Source organism: Natator depressus, chromosome 6 (assembly GCF_965152275.1).
Source record: "Natator depressus isolate rNatDep1 chromosome 6, rNatDep2.hap1, whole genome shotgun sequence".
Taxonomy (NCBI): domain Eukaryota; kingdom Metazoa; phylum Chordata; order Testudines; family Cheloniidae; genus Natator; species Natator depressus.
In genome coordinates, this window is record NC_134239.1 from 46,570,586 (window position 1) to 46,587,872 (window position 17,287).

At 44.2% G+C, this 17,287-nt stretch overlaps 1 protein-coding gene across 4 annotated transcripts in view; it reads right to left on the minus strand.

Annotated features, from left to right (window-relative positions):
* Positions 1 to 17,287, minus strand: part of NELL1 (neural EGFL like 1) — a 418,230-nt gene that overhangs the window by 24,299 nt on the left and 376,644 nt on the right. For 3 of the 4 annotated variants that reach the window (XM_074955193.1, XM_074955195.1, XM_074955192.1), the window contains one exon: positions 15,569 to 15,709. The exons of the other annotated variant lie outside the window; for it this stretch is intronic. In XM_074955193.1, coding sequence (XP_074811294.1) covers positions 15,569 to 15,709 — 141 coding nt within the window. The remainder of the gene's footprint in view (positions 1 to 15,568; positions 15,710 to 17,287) is intronic. 4 annotated transcript variants of the gene reach the window in all.

A 17,287-nucleotide genomic window follows, 5' to 3' on the forward strand; every position in this document is an offset into this window, starting at 1 on the left:
CACTAGCAGTTACCTTCACTTCTTGGGACAAAGTCATTGAGGGTCCCTAAAGGAAGTGAGATTAATTTAACTCCCATCTTTCTCCTCTGGATCTGTCTAATTCATTTATAGAAAACACGTGAGGCCCAATTTGACATGATTAAGCAGTATCTCACACAGATTTCAAAGGGAGAATGTGTGGAGTAACTTACTACTCAATATGAGTGAGGGTGGCACAATCACTGCTCCCCTCAACAAATGCACATAACTTCATTGAATGCCATTTGGGGTAGCATGGGAATAGATTCTTCAGTGGCTTGCTTGCTTGCAATCTTTGTGTGAGATTGTACCACAAGGACACAGCCTATGTTAAGGGGTGGCAAGAGTACTGCAGAGAACTAATGACAGTCAGAAATGTCACCACCTTCTATTCCAAGTGCATGCCTCTTTGACCTTGCCTTTTCTAACTTAAACACATAGGAGCATTACTTTTAAAATAAACAAACTCCAACCAAAACAAAACAGTCCACTGTACACATAATTCTCCCTATGGGGAAAGGACGAGAGAGAGAATGAACCACATGTGACAGATGTTAGTCACAGGGTTTCATGAATGTTTCTGAGGATACTATAGTGAGGAGGGCATATTAAGAACATATATACAATAGATTAGGATCATTCCTCAAAAAATGCAATTTCTGCCAGCTTCCCTCTTCCTTTAATGCAGATGTAATTTGCCTCAGATATTACAAAAGTTCCCATGGCCATTGTATTGTGGAAGGATGTGAACACCTAGAAGATAATAAGGTGATAAGTAACAGTCAGCATGGATTTGTCAAGAACAAATCATGTCAAATCAACCTAATAGCTTTCTTTGACAAGGTAACAAGCCTTGTGGATTGGGGGAAGCAGTGGTATATCTTGACTTTAAGATAGCTTTCGATACTGTCTCCTATGACCTTCTCATAAACAAACTAGGGAAATACAACCTAGATGAAGTTACAAAAGATGGGTGCATAACTGGTTGGAAAAGCATTCCCAGAGAGAAAAGGAGCACTTGTGGCACCTTAGAGACTAACCAATTTATTTGAGCATGAGCTTTCGTGAGCTGTAGCTCACGAAAGCTCATGCTCATATAAATTGGTTAGTCTCTAAGGTGCCACAAGTGCTCATTTTCTTTTTGCGAATACAGACTAACACGGCTGTTACTCTGAAACCTGTCATTCCCAGAGAGTAGTTTTCAGTGGCTCACAGTCAAGATGGAAGGGTGTATGAAGTGAGGTCTCACAGGGATCAGTTCTGGGTCTGGTTCTGTTCAATATCCTCATCATTTAGATAATGGCATAGAGAATACAGTTATAAAGTTTGTGGATGTTACCAAGCTGGGAGAGGTTTCAAGTGCTTTAGAGGATAGAATTAAAATTCAAAAAGACCTGGACAAACTAGAGAAATGATCTGAAGTAAATAGGATGAAATTCAAAAAGGACAAATGCAAAGTACTCTACTTAGGAAGGAACAATCAACTGCACTCCTACAAAATAGGAAATGACTGCCTACGAAGGAGTACTACAGAAAGGGATCTGGGGGTCATAGTAGATCACAAGCTAAATGAGAGTCAACAGTGTAACACTGTTTCAAAAAAAGCAAACATCATTCTGGGCTGTATTAGCAGGAGTGTTGTAAGCAAGACACGAGAAATAATTCTTCTGCTCTAATCCATGCTGATTGGGCCTCAGCTGGAGTGTTATTTTCAGTTCTGGGTGCCACATTTGAGGAAAGATGTGGACAAATTGGAGAAAATCCAGGGAAGAGCAACAAAAATGATTAAAGGTCTAGAAAACATGTATCTATGAGGGAAGACTGAAAAAATTGGGTTTGTTGAGTCTGGAAAAGAGAAGACCGAGAGGGACATGATAACAGTTTTCAAGTACATAAAAGGTTGTTACAAGGAGGAGGGAGAAAAATGATTCTCCTTAACCTCTGAGGATAGGACAAGAAGCATTGGGCTTAAACTGCAGCAAGGGCGGTTTAGGTTGGACATTCGGAAAATCTTCCTGTCAGGGTAGTTAAGCACGGGAATAAATCGCCTTGGGCGGTTGTAGAATCTCCATCATTGGATATTTTTAAGAGCACATTAGACAAACACTTGTCAGGGATGGTCTAGATCAGTGCTTCTCAAGCTATCTGATGTGGGGGACCAGCAATTTTTTTTCCCAATGTGCGTGCAGACTGGCAGCTGATGGCTCACGGACCAGCACTGGTCCGCGGACCACCACTTTGAGTAGCGCTGGTCTAGATAATACTTAGTCCAGCCATTAGTGCAGGGGACTGGACTAGATGACCTCTCAAGGTCCCTTCCAGTCCTACGATTCTATGAATATACACACCAACACAAGTTCATTAGCTTGTTTTCATTGAAATACTAAACTGATCCCTTGCCACCAAACTTCAATTTTCAGTTTTTGTATAGCATCTCGCAATGTGTGCATGTGAGTAGCACAATACGGTACTCTGATATCATGATAAACTGTCACAGAAAAAAAAAACCCTGCTAGAGTGCTAATTTCAAATTCTATAGTCCATTAAGCCATTAAAATATAATCTGATGTGACAAATGTATGCTGGGCTTCCAACAAATGTATGTACAAGTTAAAGCTGATCACTGTTCTGACAAAATTATTTTTCACAAGCAATTTGTTACTTTAGCAATTTAGTTGCTATTCTTTTAAATCAAAACTAATGGTAGGTGCTTGTGGTTTAAAAGGGAATCATAAAACAGATCCATTTTTACTCAAAAAAAACTTTTATCACTTCTATCCAAAAAGGCCTAACAGCCTATTAAAAGAACAGTGTCAAGTATGTTAGGTTCAAAATGTAGGTTTTGCTTTAAAAATTCCTTATACAAATCCAGATATGACTAAAAGTGCTGACTTAAAAATCAATCTAAGGGCAGGGATTTTTTTAGTGCATGAGAACGAACCAGAAAAAGTAATGGTGAACAGAAAGTATGCATGACATCCATAAAGGAAATAAACAGAATAACTGTTTGAAAAGTACGGCAGATTTTAAAAATTCTTTCAGTCTTTCAATCAAAGGTCTTACTGCACCAGAAGTAAAAACATTTTAAAAATGTATGGGGGTCTTATTCACAGGTGAGCCGTGGCTCCTTATCATCAGTCTGGTGGTACAGCTATATACCCAGGTTGACTGCCCCTCCCTCCATCTAGTCCGCCCACATAGGGGAATTCTCCAGTTTCTCAAGCCACTATATATGGGCAATCCCAAGGAAAAGGGATGTGGATGGGGCAACCCTAAGTCCTGGCAATCTCCAGTTGCTGGAACAAACCCTGGCCATTGAGGTTGCTCTACTTTACCCTGGGGGACTTGCTCAACTAGGTAGCATGATGGTGTCATGCTGGCTTATAGCCATGTTTGCTTCGCAAAACTTGGCCAGAGTACAGAATCTACTCTGTGAATTTTGTCATGGCAGTGTCCCTTTAAGGATTTTTGAAATAGATACATGTAAGATACAAAACTTGCCTAACAAAACATTTCTGTTTCAGTTCTTGTTGTGAAAAGTGCCATCAGTTCAAATGGGATTTAAATCATTAGTTCCACCCAACCCTCAAGCAGGTTTTCCTTAGCTATTCTATATTCTACTAAGAAATTCCTATAGTAAGGTGATTGATTATTCAGGAGTCAGGTAGCTGGTGCTAAATGTACTGTAATGCCAAGGCACTTCAGTTACTGAAAAAGAAAGTAGACAAGTGAAGCTTGCTTCTGAGATTTTATGGAGGTTAAGTGACAATCTTGTGATAGCATCAGGAGTACTGGGGCATAAGTTAGCCCCAGTGAATGAGTGAGAGGTTGTCTCTTGATGTTTATGAAGTGAGCTGTAGTTATTCATAGTTTACCTGCAGCAGATATGGACTCCAATATTACAAGAATGAATAAATTAAGTGGGTACAATAGATGAGAGCAATGACAATAAAGTAAGTTCTAAAGGTTTTTCTTGGATATCTCTTTGGCTTATTGTTTTTGTATCTGGTTCAAACCCACCCATCTAACAGTACAGAAGTAACAGAAGAGCAATTCAGTACGTGGGAGGATTTTCAAAAGAAATCTCTTTTGCAGAGAAAGCTTTTTTTCTTCTTTTGTTTTCAAATCTACACACTGGCTAAGAGACAATGCTGCAGCATGCTATACATTAGAGCTACATTAATCAAATTTCAAACTCTGGATTTGAAGCATTCTTGCACCCAGAATATGTGAAATTCTGACAAACATAAGTTGAGATTTCTCTCAGAGTTGGAAAGCTGGTGATTCTTCCTGTTCCCTAGATGGTCTCCCTCATTTTAACACAAACCATCCTATCGCTACAAGACCTGGGTCACATACTCCTTTAAGATTAAAATGACGGAATCCTGCAGTATTCTGGTGTGGTGAGTTGGTACATTGGGCTTTCCTAGGAGGTTGCAATTTATTCTGCTCAAACCTGCTACAGGGATTGGGTTGCTTCCAATGCTTGCAAAACTAATCGCAAGAGTGAGGCTCTGAACCACTTCAGAAAATGTGTTTCAGGCTTTGAGCAGCCTTGCACGGGTGAGCAGCATTTTACGTACAGAGAATTGGGTAAAGACTAATCTGTATGAACCGGATGAATACCTTTTTGTCTGTCTCCACTAGACAGGTGTGTGTGACCTGACAGGCATATGTTTCATTTAGTATAAAATCACCAGGACACAGTGTTGTCCTTGCTTCACGTTTCCTTGTTTTGGTGGTGGTAACAACAGAGGTTGCCATTAAGAAGTCAACATTTACATACACTTGTCAGACAGCAGCATCTGATAGAATAGGGAAATAGTGAAAGATCTCAAATACTTGTGTGTGGTAACCACTAAATGGCAAAACACACACAATATATCACAGAAACATTCTTAACTCTCTGAATGGCCTTTCCATTAGGAAATAACAGAAAGTAGAAGGTTTCCTACTTGTATAACTGCTGGACTTTTGATTGGGGGGAAAAAACAGCCCATCTGCTTTGATTTCAGCAATGAACTCTGAAAACAACACACAAAAGCAGCCATCATTTGCCCTGAACATTGTAAAAGGCATATAATATCATGCACATGCTGGAATTGGAATTAAAATAAACTCTGTAATTCTGAGCTCCTTGCTGGTAGCCACCATTTTGTTAAAGTGACATCATTTGTGAGAATATCAGGATGGAAACATATTCCATTTTAATACTGGCTTGGGCTGAACTCTTAAGCTACCCTGTAAAATCCAAACATAGCAGAAATTATGTATTTCTTCTGTGTTTGTGGATCCGAAGACAGATAACCCATTCAAGAGATGGCTCAGCTCCATGGTCATCTGTCTACTACCATGAGGGACAGGAGAGCAGAATAGAGAGCCCACACAGAGCAGATCCATAACTGCAAATCCCCAAAAGGAGGTTTAGGTAGCAACAAGCAATCTCCACTACCTCCCAATGTTTAGCAGTAGCACTGGCTGTGTGACTGTGCACCAGCTAGTGTCTGTTGGGGCTGAGGAATCCTTCCTTCTGCACTGTGAATTTTGAGTGAATTTTACTAAAGAAAAATTCTTGGGCTACGCACGGTTCTCCAGGATTTGGCCCTCTGTGATGCAACACTGTTTATGCAACAGACTATTATTACTATTGATGTAATAGGCATCACAGAAACTTGTTGGAATGATGATAATCAATAGGACACGGAAATACTGGGGTAAAAAATATATAGGACTGATAGAGTAGGTCACACTGATGAAGGAGTGGCACTATAGGTGAAAGAAAGTATAGTGTCAAATATAGTAAAAATCTTAAATGAATCAAACAGTACTATAAGATCTTTATGGATAGAAATTCCATGCTTGAATAATAAGAGTATAGCAATAGGAATATACAACCGATCACCTGACCGTGATGGTGACTGTGAAATACTCCGGGAGATTAGAGATACTTAAAAAACCCAGAAAACCCAATAATAATGGGGGATTTACAACTATGCCCATGTTCAATGGGTACATGTCACATCAGGATGGGATGCAGATATAAAATTTCTAGACATCAGTAATGACTGCTTCATGGAACAGCTAGTCCTGGAACTCACAATAGGAGAAGCAATATTGATTTAGTCCTAAATGGAGCAAGGATCTGCTCCAATATTCACCAAGAGATTAATAAAGCTGAACTGGTTGGGAATAGTGACCGTAATTAAATTTAACATCCTTGTAGGGGGGAAAATACAAAAGAAAGTCACCAGAGTAGTAGTTAATTTCAAAAAGGGAAACTACACAATAAATGTGGAAGCTAGTTGAAAGAAACAGTCATGAGAAGTGCCTGCATGCTGCATCAGAATGATTTTAAAACACCATAATAGAGGCTCAAACTAACTGTATTCCCCAAATAAAAACAAAACAATAAGAAGAGCAAAAAAATGCCACGATGGCTAAACCACCACATAAAAGAGGCCGTTAGTGGCAAAAGGCATCCTTTAAAAATGTGAAGTCAAATCCTAGTGAGGAAAATAGAAAGGAGCATAAACTGTCAAGAAAAGTATAATTAGGCCAAAAAAGAATTTGAACAGCAACTAGCAAAAGACACAAAAACTAACAGCAGGAAATAGTTAAGTACATGAGAAGCAGGAAGTCTGCAAATCAATCAGTGGGGCCATTAGATGATAAAAGTGCTATAGGAGCACTCAAGGAAGACAAGGCCACTGGGGAGAAGCTAAATCAATTCTTTGCATCAGTCTTCACTGCAGGGACTGTAAGGGAGGTTCCCACACCTGATACAATTATTTTTAGGTGGCAAATCTGAGGAACTGTCCCAGACTGACGTGTTGATAGAGGTGATTTTGGAACATACTGATAAATTAAACAGTAATAAGATAGTAGTACCAGACGATACCAACACAAGAATTCTGGAGGAACTCAGATATGAAATTGTAGCTAACTGTGGTATGTAACTTATTGCTTGAATCAGCCCCTGTATCAGATGATTAAAGGATAGCTAGTGTAATGCAGATTTTTAAAAAAAGATTACAAAGGTGTTCCTGGTAATTACAGGCAGGTAAGCCTAACTTCAGTACCAGACAAATTGGTTGAAACTATAGTTTCAAGAACAGAGTTATCACACACAGAGATGAACAAGATATTCTGGGAAAGAGTAAATGTAGCTTTTGTAATGGGAAACTATGCCTCACCAATCTATTAGAATTCTTTGAAGGGGTCAACAAACATGTGGACAGGGGTGATACCATGGATATAGCATACTTGGACTTTCAGAAAGCTTTTGACAATGTCCCACATCAAAGGCTCTTAAGTGAAATAATCAGATATGGGATAAGAGGGAAGGTTCTCTCATGGATCAGTAATTAGTTAAAACTTAGGAAACAAAGGGTAGGAATAAATGGCCAGTTTTTAAACTACAGAGTGGTAAATAGCGGGGTCCCTAAAGATCTGCATGGGGACCTGTGATGCTCAATATATGCATAAATTATCTGAAAAAGGGGGTGAACAATGAGGTGGCAAACTTTGCAGATGATACGTTACTCAAGATAATTAAGTCCAAAGCTGACTGTGAAGAACCAAAGAAGAATCTCACAAATCTTGTTGACTGGAAAAGAAAATGACAGATGAAATTCAATTCTCATAAATGCAAAGTAGTGCACATTGGAAAACATAATCCCGACTATACGTATAAAATGGTGGGGTCTAAATTAGCTGTTGCCACTCAAGAAAGATCTTGGAGCCATCGTGGATAGTTTTCTGAAAACATCTGCTCAGTGTGCAATGGCAGTCAAAAAAGCTAACAATGTTAGAAACCACTAGGAAAAGGATAGATAAGACGACACAAAATATCATAATGCCACTATATAAATCCATGTAATGCTCACATCTTCAATACTTCACGCAGTTTTGGTTGCCCCATCTCAAAAAAGATTAGAATTGGAAAAAGGACAGAGAAGGGCAAAAAAAAAAAAAAGAATGATTATGGGTATGGAACAGCTTCCATATGTGGAGAGATTAAAAAGATTGGGACTGCTCAATTTAGAAAAGAGATGACTAAAGGGGGATTATGATAGAAGTCTATAAAATCATGAATGGTGGGGAAAAAGTGAATAGGGAGTTTTTATTTACTCCTTCACATAACATAAGAACTAGGAGTCATCTGATGAAATTAACAGGCAGCAGGTTTAAAACAAACAGGAAGTACTTCTTCACACAACGCACAATCAACCTGTGTAACTTGTTGCCAACGGATATTGCGGAAGCCAAAAATATACCTGGGTTCAAAAAAGAATGAGATAAATTCATGAAGGATAGGTCCATCAATGACTATTAGTTAAGATGATCAGGGACACAATCTCATGCAATGGTTGTCCCTCAATCTCTGACTGCCAGAAGCTGGGACTTGACATTACGGGATGGATTACTCAATAATTTCCTCATTCTGTTCATTCCCAATGATCTGATACTTGCCACTGTTGGAAGACAGGATACTGAGCTAGACGGACCTTGAATCTGGCCCAGTATGGCCATTCTTAGATTCTTATGTTCTTAGACTAATCACAAAATATAGAGACATTGGGCCAAATTCATCCCTGGAGTAACTCCATTATGATTTTGGCCCACAATTTCTCATGCACATGGGACTGTAAAACAAAGACAGTTGCTATGCAGATGAAACCTCTCTCACCTAGAATAAAAAGCTCAATGACTCTGGCCTTGACTCTACATAATTTATCATGGAAATAATCTTTATAAAGTGGTTCAGATCAGTGTTCAGGTAACATGGCTTTAGTTTATTCTTCATCTGGAATGTGCTTGTAACATCCATGTTTCATTCACAGTATAATCATATTTTTAAAAAGAACTTAACAGTTTAATCTTTAAATGACCTATGGAATAGCAGAATTCTCTGTTTAATTTCTAACTGTTAAACCAGTATAAAAGATTATCAGATACTGGTTTGCTCTCTTTGGCACTGGTGCTCAGCAGCAGATGGCTCAGAAAAGCTATTTATTTAAAAAAAGCCCATCAATTTCACATTCCATTTACTGCTTACACACAGCAAGAAAAATGTCTCACCTCGTGAACTTCCAACACACTGTGCAGGTCAAAACGAGGGCAGTTTGCTTTGAAGAAAGCACAATGCTCTTCAATCTTTAAAGTATATCATGGAATGTAACATTTTGGGCTCAGTTCTGCCCTTACTACATGAGCACAACTCCCATCAACTACAACTCGGACTACTGACTTTAGCAGGTGATGCACCCATCTATAAAAGAGGAAAATTGGGCAATTCAAAATTGTGACAACACTGGGCTAAATACTTATCTTGGTGTAGACTGTGGAATTACATCATGGTTTGGTCCAAGGCCTTTATTACACTTGTTAGTAGTGCTTACACAGCAGGATGGTAGGCACCTCTGAAATATCTGAGACAGAGAGGCATGAAGGAACTCTATAGATGTCCTTTATGCTTAGTACTCTTTGGGACCTTTTGGGGTTATTTCATGTTGCTTTACTTTGTGATAAAATTAGACTCCTTCTCTGACACTTTTTTTACAATACTTAAATAAATAGAGCAGAACTTTCAATATTGTGAAGGGTCGGGCCAGATGGCTACAGGAGAGTGATAGAAGGCAGATATATTAGCCCCAGGTTAAGTAGGTCCCTTTTCCCTGGGCAAGGTATCGGAAGGTTTTTGTTTTTTTTTGGAAACAGAAAAGAATTTTATTGTAACAGTTACAAGAATTACCAAAGAAACAGACCAAACTATGCAACAAAACAACGCAAACAGAAGGTATAACACAGCAGCTTTCAGGAGGGAGAAGTGTTCAGGCTAGCCTGGGCCCAGAGCAGGGGGGCTTCCTCGACACTCGTGGTCTTCCACCCTCCTGAGTTACCTGGTGGCCTAGAGCGGGGGGCTTCCTCGACACTCGTGGTCTTCCACCCCCTCGAGTTACCTAGTGCCGCGCCCAGTGTCACCGATTATCCCCCTCCTGAGAGTGCCCGGCAAGATGGGCATGGCTGCGGGGTGGGGGGGTAGACACCCACGTATTATAGGACCCCTCCTAGGTGACAGTAACGATGGTATCCACAGCGGCAACGGCTGGGGCTGGTGTCTCTCGCTCTTCCCCTCAATCAAAGGGTCAGACAGAGGGAACCGGACGGGGTCACCGAGCAGAGAACCCCGGGCAGCGCCCACCGCTCTTCGAAGGTGTCAAGGGAGTCGGTGGACGCTGCCCAGAGGAACTCCGCCCGGATACGTGAATGTACTGAGGATCGGAAAAAGGCCCTACAATCGCAGGACGTTTCATGGGCCAACCTCCTCTCTCTGGTTTTATAAATGGCTGTTTTAGCCAAGGCTAGGAGGAGGTTAACCAGGAGATCCCGTGATTTTGTGGGGCCACGGATGGGGAGTGTATAGATAAAGAGGTGAGGGGAGAAATGAAGCCAGAAGCGCAATAGAATATTTGTGAGGAGCCGAAAAATGGGCTGCAATCTGGCACACTCTAAATATACATGCGCCAGGGTTTCCCTCACGTTACAAAAAGGGCAAGTATCCAGGATGGGAGTAAACCGTGTCAAAAACACGCCCGTGCTCACAGCTCCGTGAAGGAGCCGCCAACTGATGTCCCCGACGGGCCTCGGGACCAAGGTGGAGTACAAGCTGGCCCACCGAGGTTGCTCACCCTCCAAAGGTGGCAGGAGGTCCCGCCACTTTGTGTCGGGGCGGGACACTTGGGTGTGGGCGTGAAGGGTGTGAAGCGTGAGTGTATACAAATATTTCCGTGGTGCAAGTTGAAAACTGACCGGCTGCAGTTCATGCAGCCGGCTCGCAGTGAAGGGGTGAGGGGTTTGTCAGGATCGGCAGGGTAGGGGCCCAATGGAAAGGTCCGGCGGGCCTGGGGTAGAGGATGGGCGGGGTGTGCCCTCGCGCAAGGCTCGGTTGACATAAGCCCGACCAGCGGGGGTCAAGGTGGCCTTCACCTCCTGAAGTACGCACCGGGGAGTACGAGGACTGGAGAGCCCCATGCGCCAAGCGAGCGTCAGGGGATCCAGCCAGTCTCTCCGGTCGTAGTCCAGGAGGTCTCCGACCCTCGTGACTTCCGCCAGGACCAACCTCTGGCGCACCGAGCGGGACTCCGCCACCTGCACACGGAGTTGGGGGTTGTGTAGCAGGGGCTCCGTGAGGAGATCTGCTCCCACGGTGGCCGCCATGGACCTGGACATTAGAAACAGTTTCCAGGTCCGGAGGAGGTCCTGGTAGAAGACCGGCAGCCCGGAGAGGTCTCGCGGAAAACCTCTCGGACAAAGATAAAAGAGCTGCCGGTCGTATCGGAGCCCTTGGAAGCGGCGCAGGAAGGCGTGCGCCAATATGCTCCACGTCGAACTACCTGCACTGTAAAGGAGCCTCTGCAGGGCCTGGAGGCGGAAAACGCGGACCTGAGAGTACAGACACTTCAGGCCCTGCCCTCCTTCTTTCAGGGATAAATGAAGAACTCCGACAGGGGCCCAGTGCATTCCTGACCAAAAGAACTCTAGAATCAATCTCCGGAGGTGGGTCAGGAAACCCGGGGCCGGGGCCAGGGTGTTGAGCTGGTACCAGAGCGTGGACAGGACTAGTTGGTTAAGCACCAGTGCTCTCCCTCGGAGGGAGAGACATCAGAGTAGCCTCGTCCATTTCCGGATCCGCTCTATCACCCCGCCCTCTAAATTTTGCCAGTTCTCCGGCGGGGAAGGGTGCGTGGCGGAAAGGTAAACTCCGAGATAGAGCAGAGGATCCGCGCTCCACCGGATGGTCTGAAGCGTGGGTGGGAGGGAGCTCACCTGCCGCCAGTCCCCCACCGCCAAGCCAGAGCTCTTGACCCAGCCTCGGGCGGAGGAGGCTGCTGAATAGATGGCCTGGCATGCCTCCACTCGCGCCAGGTCGCCCGGGTCCTGGACCACGAGAAGTACGTCATCGGTGTACGCCGACAGGACCAGCCGCAGCTCCGGCTCCCGCAGCACCAACCCCTTCAACCTCCTGCGGAGGAGACAGAGGAAAGGCTCGATCGCCAGAGCGTACAGCTGGCCCGAGGGGGGGCACCCCTGCCGCACTCCTCGCCCGAAGCTGACCGGTTCGGTCAGGGTCCAGTTGAGCCTAAGCAAACACTCCGCGGAGGCATACAGCACCCGGAGAAAACTCACAAACTGAGGTCCGAATCCAAACGCCTGCAGAGTGCTCAGGAGGTACCCATGGTCTACTCTATCGAACACCTTCTCCCGATCAAGAGACAGGAGGGCGAACGACAGACCATCTCTCCGCCCGAGTTCCAAAAGGTCTCGGACTAGAAATAGGTTGTCAAAAATGCTGCGACCCGGGACAGTATAGGTCTGGTCTGGGTGGATCACGTCCGCTATCACGGACCCTAGCCGCAGCGAAATTGCTTTCACTACGATTTTGTAATCCATGCTAAGGAGCGAGACAGGACGCCAGTTTCGTAAATCGCAGAGGTCCCCCTTCTTCGGCAACAAGGCGAGCACCGCTCGCCTGCATGACAGAGGGAGGACCCCGCCCTGCAAAGACTCAGCCCAGACAGTGACTAGGTCTGGGCCGAGGATGTCCCAGAACGCGCGGTAAAACTCCACGGTCAGCCCGTCCATGCCCGGAGATTTATTGGTGGGCATGCGGCGGAGGGCTTCCGAGAACTCGGCCAGGGTGAGAGGCAGCTCTAGCCGGTCTCGGTAGCCCACGCTGACCGTGGGGAGTTCCTCCCAGAGCACCCCGCACGCGCCAGGATCGGTCGGATCCGGGGAGAAAAGGCTTGTGTAGAAGTCGCGGGCCCTCCCATACATCTCCTCCGGATCCGTGAGGGGGGTGCCGTCTTCCGCTAGAAGGCAGGTGACATGTTTCTTGGCCCCCCTCGTTTTCTCCAGGGCATAGAAGAAGTGGGAGCCGCGGTCCATCTCCCGAAGGAGGCAGATGCGGGACCGGATGAAGGCACCTCGGGCCCGGTGGTCCTCGAGGGCCCGAAGCTCCTCCCGCTTCTCCCGGCACGCTCTGCAGAGGGACGGGTCCTCGGGGTTGGCGGCCAGGCACCTCTCCATCTCTAAGACCACCCGTTCCAACTGCTCTATCGCCGCATTTCTCCGTCTCTAAGACCTCCCGTTCCAACTGCTCTATCGCCGCATTTCTCCGTCGGCTGGTGCCCCGAGTGTAGTCACGGCAGAAGAGCTTGGCGCGTACCTTCCCTAGATCCCACCATCGCCGCACCGAGGGAAAGGCATGCCACTGCTCTCGCCAGGCCAGCCAAAACTCCCGGAAGGACGTCACGAAGCTCTTGTCCTCCAACAGGCTATTGTTAAAGTGCCAATAGGCTGGCCCCGGTCTCTCTGCACGGAGGGAGACCGTTATAGTAACTAAATGATGGTTGGAGAAAGGGGCCGGCCGAATGGTGGAGGAGTGAGCCTGTACAAGATGGAAACGGGATAAATAAATACGGTCCAACCGAGAGTGGTGTGACCGATGGGCCTCCACCCGGACAAAAGTGAACGTGGAGGTGTCATCTGGGTGATGGTCACGCCAGACGTCCACTAGGGAGTGATGTTCAACTATTCCTCGGAGGATGTTCGCGGCGGCTGGGCTCGGCTCGGCCCCTGAGCGGTCCTGTTCCTCGAGGGTGGTGTTAAAGTCCCCTCCCAGGACCAGGCACTTGTGCGAATCTAGGGTGCCGAGAAAGTCGGACACCCGCTGATAGAATTGTGGCCGCTTTGGGCTCATTTGTGGGGCATAGATATTAACAAGGTTGACCACAAGACCCTCCATACGGACTCGAAGGTGCAGCAGGTGGCCCGGCATGACCTCAGTGACTCCTAGCACCTCAGGTCGTAGGGTGGGGGAGAACAGGGTCGCCACTCCAGCTTGCCAAGTTGTGAAGTGGCTAAAGTAGACCCCATCCCCCCACTCCAGCCGCCACCTGTCCTCGACGGTCGGGTCCGTATCTGTGGAATCTGGATTGATTCTGATTTAATGTACACAATGAGGAGAAACTGAACTGAAATCACTGGTGTTCTACAGGCGTAAAGTGCAGGACAAGGGCCTAAACCTGCTCCCATTGGAAGTCAAGGGCAAACTCCCACGGATGTCAATGGTGCTGAATTAGGCCAGAGATCAGACCAAAAACTAGCATCTTTTCCATTGAATCAGAGAGGAAACATACAGAATCTACATCATTTTGAAAGAACACAGTCCACACATACAGCCAAGCCAGAGTCCTGGGGCTACCAGGAGGAAAGGAGATGCAGAGTTTGCTCAGCATGCATATTGCCTCATGTGGAACTTCCACCAGTATGAAAGATGTGAGCAAATCTCTGGGGGAGAGACAATGAGTGTAACTGGGAACTTGGGGTGGCTACACAGGAAAGTGAGTGGGTGCTGAAACTGAACATCAAGGGGTTGAAGAGCCTGATGGGATCCAAGGGTAGAAATCAGAATGAGAGATAGTAGATTGAAAGCTGAAGGCACTGTAGGGGCATGCAGAGCGGAGATGATCTGGAACCTGGGCATACAGAAGCTGAACTTGGGAGCAGGGCCTCAGGTGTTTATTGGGTGTGAGATTTGTTGTGGGGAAATCACTACAAGGAACTATAGAAACTTACTTTGTAGATTTCCCTAAGAACACAGTATTCAGAAGAATGCAGCATAGCAGCTGGGGTATGTATTGCTGTCCTTGCCTCCCTGTACCTTAGCCAAGGTCTCGTCAACACACACTCATATGGGGAGGCAGTGAAAAATCATATCTAGGGCTGTGGAAGGGAAGTAACATGGTGACAGAAGAGGTATATCCTGCTCAATATCCTCTCTGTGGTGTTCTTACTGCTTGGCACCTTTACATGCAGTGTCTTGTGCCTCAGAAGTAAAGTGACCAAACCAAGGTTACCCACAGCATATAAAAGTGGCAGATCCAGGACTTTATCCCTGGCATCTTTACTCCTGGTCCCCACTTTCAGGACTAGATCGCAGAGCCTAACAATAGAGTGGGATTCCTACACCCTTTCTAAAATGCCTTCAATCCATCCTTATGACCTTGTCCTCCAAATACAGTATGTACAGCATAGAAAGGATTTGAGGCTATTTGAATAGCCCTAAAAAGAAAACAAGATAAAAACAAATGATAATACACGATCAATAACACTGACTTATGATTAAATGTGTTCCCAAATCTTTGTGCTGAAATCTGAAAGTGATGGTTCATATTCTGTAGCCTGTCACACTTGCAAAACAACCTACAAGGGGCCTCGTTTTTTTTACTTATGGTGATAAATGGCTAAGGAAAGTAAGTCATGTGTTTGTCCATATTCCGTATAACCCTTCAGAAATGTGATGGTTCAGATCTCTTTTATCAATGTCTACACTGTATTACTAAGGACACTGATGAGCTTAACAAATGGTTAGTTACATCCTAATTTTTGCCTTAAATAGAGTAACCATTCAGGACATGCTGTCTCAAATAGTCAGTGTATGACACCATGCAGAAGGAAAAAAAGTTCTATGCTGATCATTGCTTACCAATACAGGATTCCCCGGAAAGTGAGTAGGTTCCATTGTCATGGAAACCGCTTCTGCACTCACAGTGGTACCACCCTGGGAGGTTAACACAGCGTGAATGGTTGTGACACTCAATGATCCCCTCTGCACACTCATCAATATCTGCCTCAGAGAAAAACACAAGCCAGCCAGGAAATTAATTTCCTTTGACACCAACATTTTAGGTTTTTCTTTTAAGTCTTCCTTTAAAATATGGATTGTATTTTGTTATGGTTTCAAACACACAGTTGGTTCAACAACAGCAAAAACAACAACAATAAGTAGGACATCTGAAACATAAAAAGTAAAATTTTACTATAATATGTAAATAGCTGTTTTTATTCAGAGGTAAGGAACTATTTTTCCATGTACATAAAACATTCTGAGAAAGATTCTCAACTGAGAATTTGGCCCCGTATCTTTTTTCTGAGAATCCAAGTATCATTGTAGAATGAAAGATTAATGATCTAAAACAAAATATGAGATCATTCTTGCTGCTGGTGGTGTTTTAAAGTGCTGTACAAGTGGTGTACAATTATGATCCTAAGAGCCCTACTCAACCACCATTACATGGATTATTATTTAACTACAAAAGTAGTCCTACTGGGTATGATCTCAATTCCACTAGGTCTGCTTTGCACTAGACCTCCAGAGCAGTGCAAACTTAAAATCATTGGATCAATCCCTCTGAGGATTCTCTTGGCATAGGGGAAATTCTCTGTTGGTGTAGGGCTGCTGTAGCAACTCCCATGATGCCTCTCCTAATCCCAAATATAGGTAGTATGGACGGGCAAAAAGAATCATGGTTGGGAAGCCTCTGTGACTGGCTGATCCATGGCACTACTTTAACTTTCCCTGAGAACCAGACTGGGCCACTAGCCCACCCAAGGACTGAGGAAGGCCCTCTGGGCCCTAGAGTTTGGCTGGACCAGACAGTCTGATGCAGTGCGAGCAAAGATGATAGAAATGGTCCCAAATCAATAATAAATAAAATAATAATAATAATAAGCCTAATCTCCAAACTGGGAATCCCAGTACAGTCTGCAAAAGAAAAGACAAATTTTCAGGAACTGGATTTCTGTTCTAGAATTAATACTTGGCCACTATACAGGACTTTATATGTTCAACACACTTTACAAAAATTAACTAACACCTTGCTGTAATTACAATTTTCACACTGTTTCTGTGATGAAAGTTAATACATTTTAATAGAATGTGACAGAAAGAAAAGGCAATCATATGTTTCAACTGCAATTATAAGATCCTCTGGAAAAGAGTGAACAAATGGCAATATACCTGTAATTTTGTAGCAGTGGAAATATACAGAAAGTTTGATTCCCTGTAGAGTTCCAGTAAACATGTGTTGCTTTTACTAAGGATTTTTCTAAACCTTCTTTAACATCATAATCTGTAATAACCTTGGCTGATTAGTGCTGGCACCTGGCTGTTCTCCTTTGAGCATTTATGCAGTATATTTTGGAGGGTTGTAATTAAAATTAGCAAATTAATTTTACGTTAACCTTCCAGTAATTAAGAAGCTGTTATATTTTCATGATGTTCATAAAAAATGGTTTATTCTTCTGTTTAGCCGGAACCATTTTAAAAAAATCTTGGACAGTTTTCAGCACCACTGCAGGGGATCTTACCAATTATAAATGAATGTCTTTTCCTCAACAAGGATGAGCTGCTTTCATCCACTGA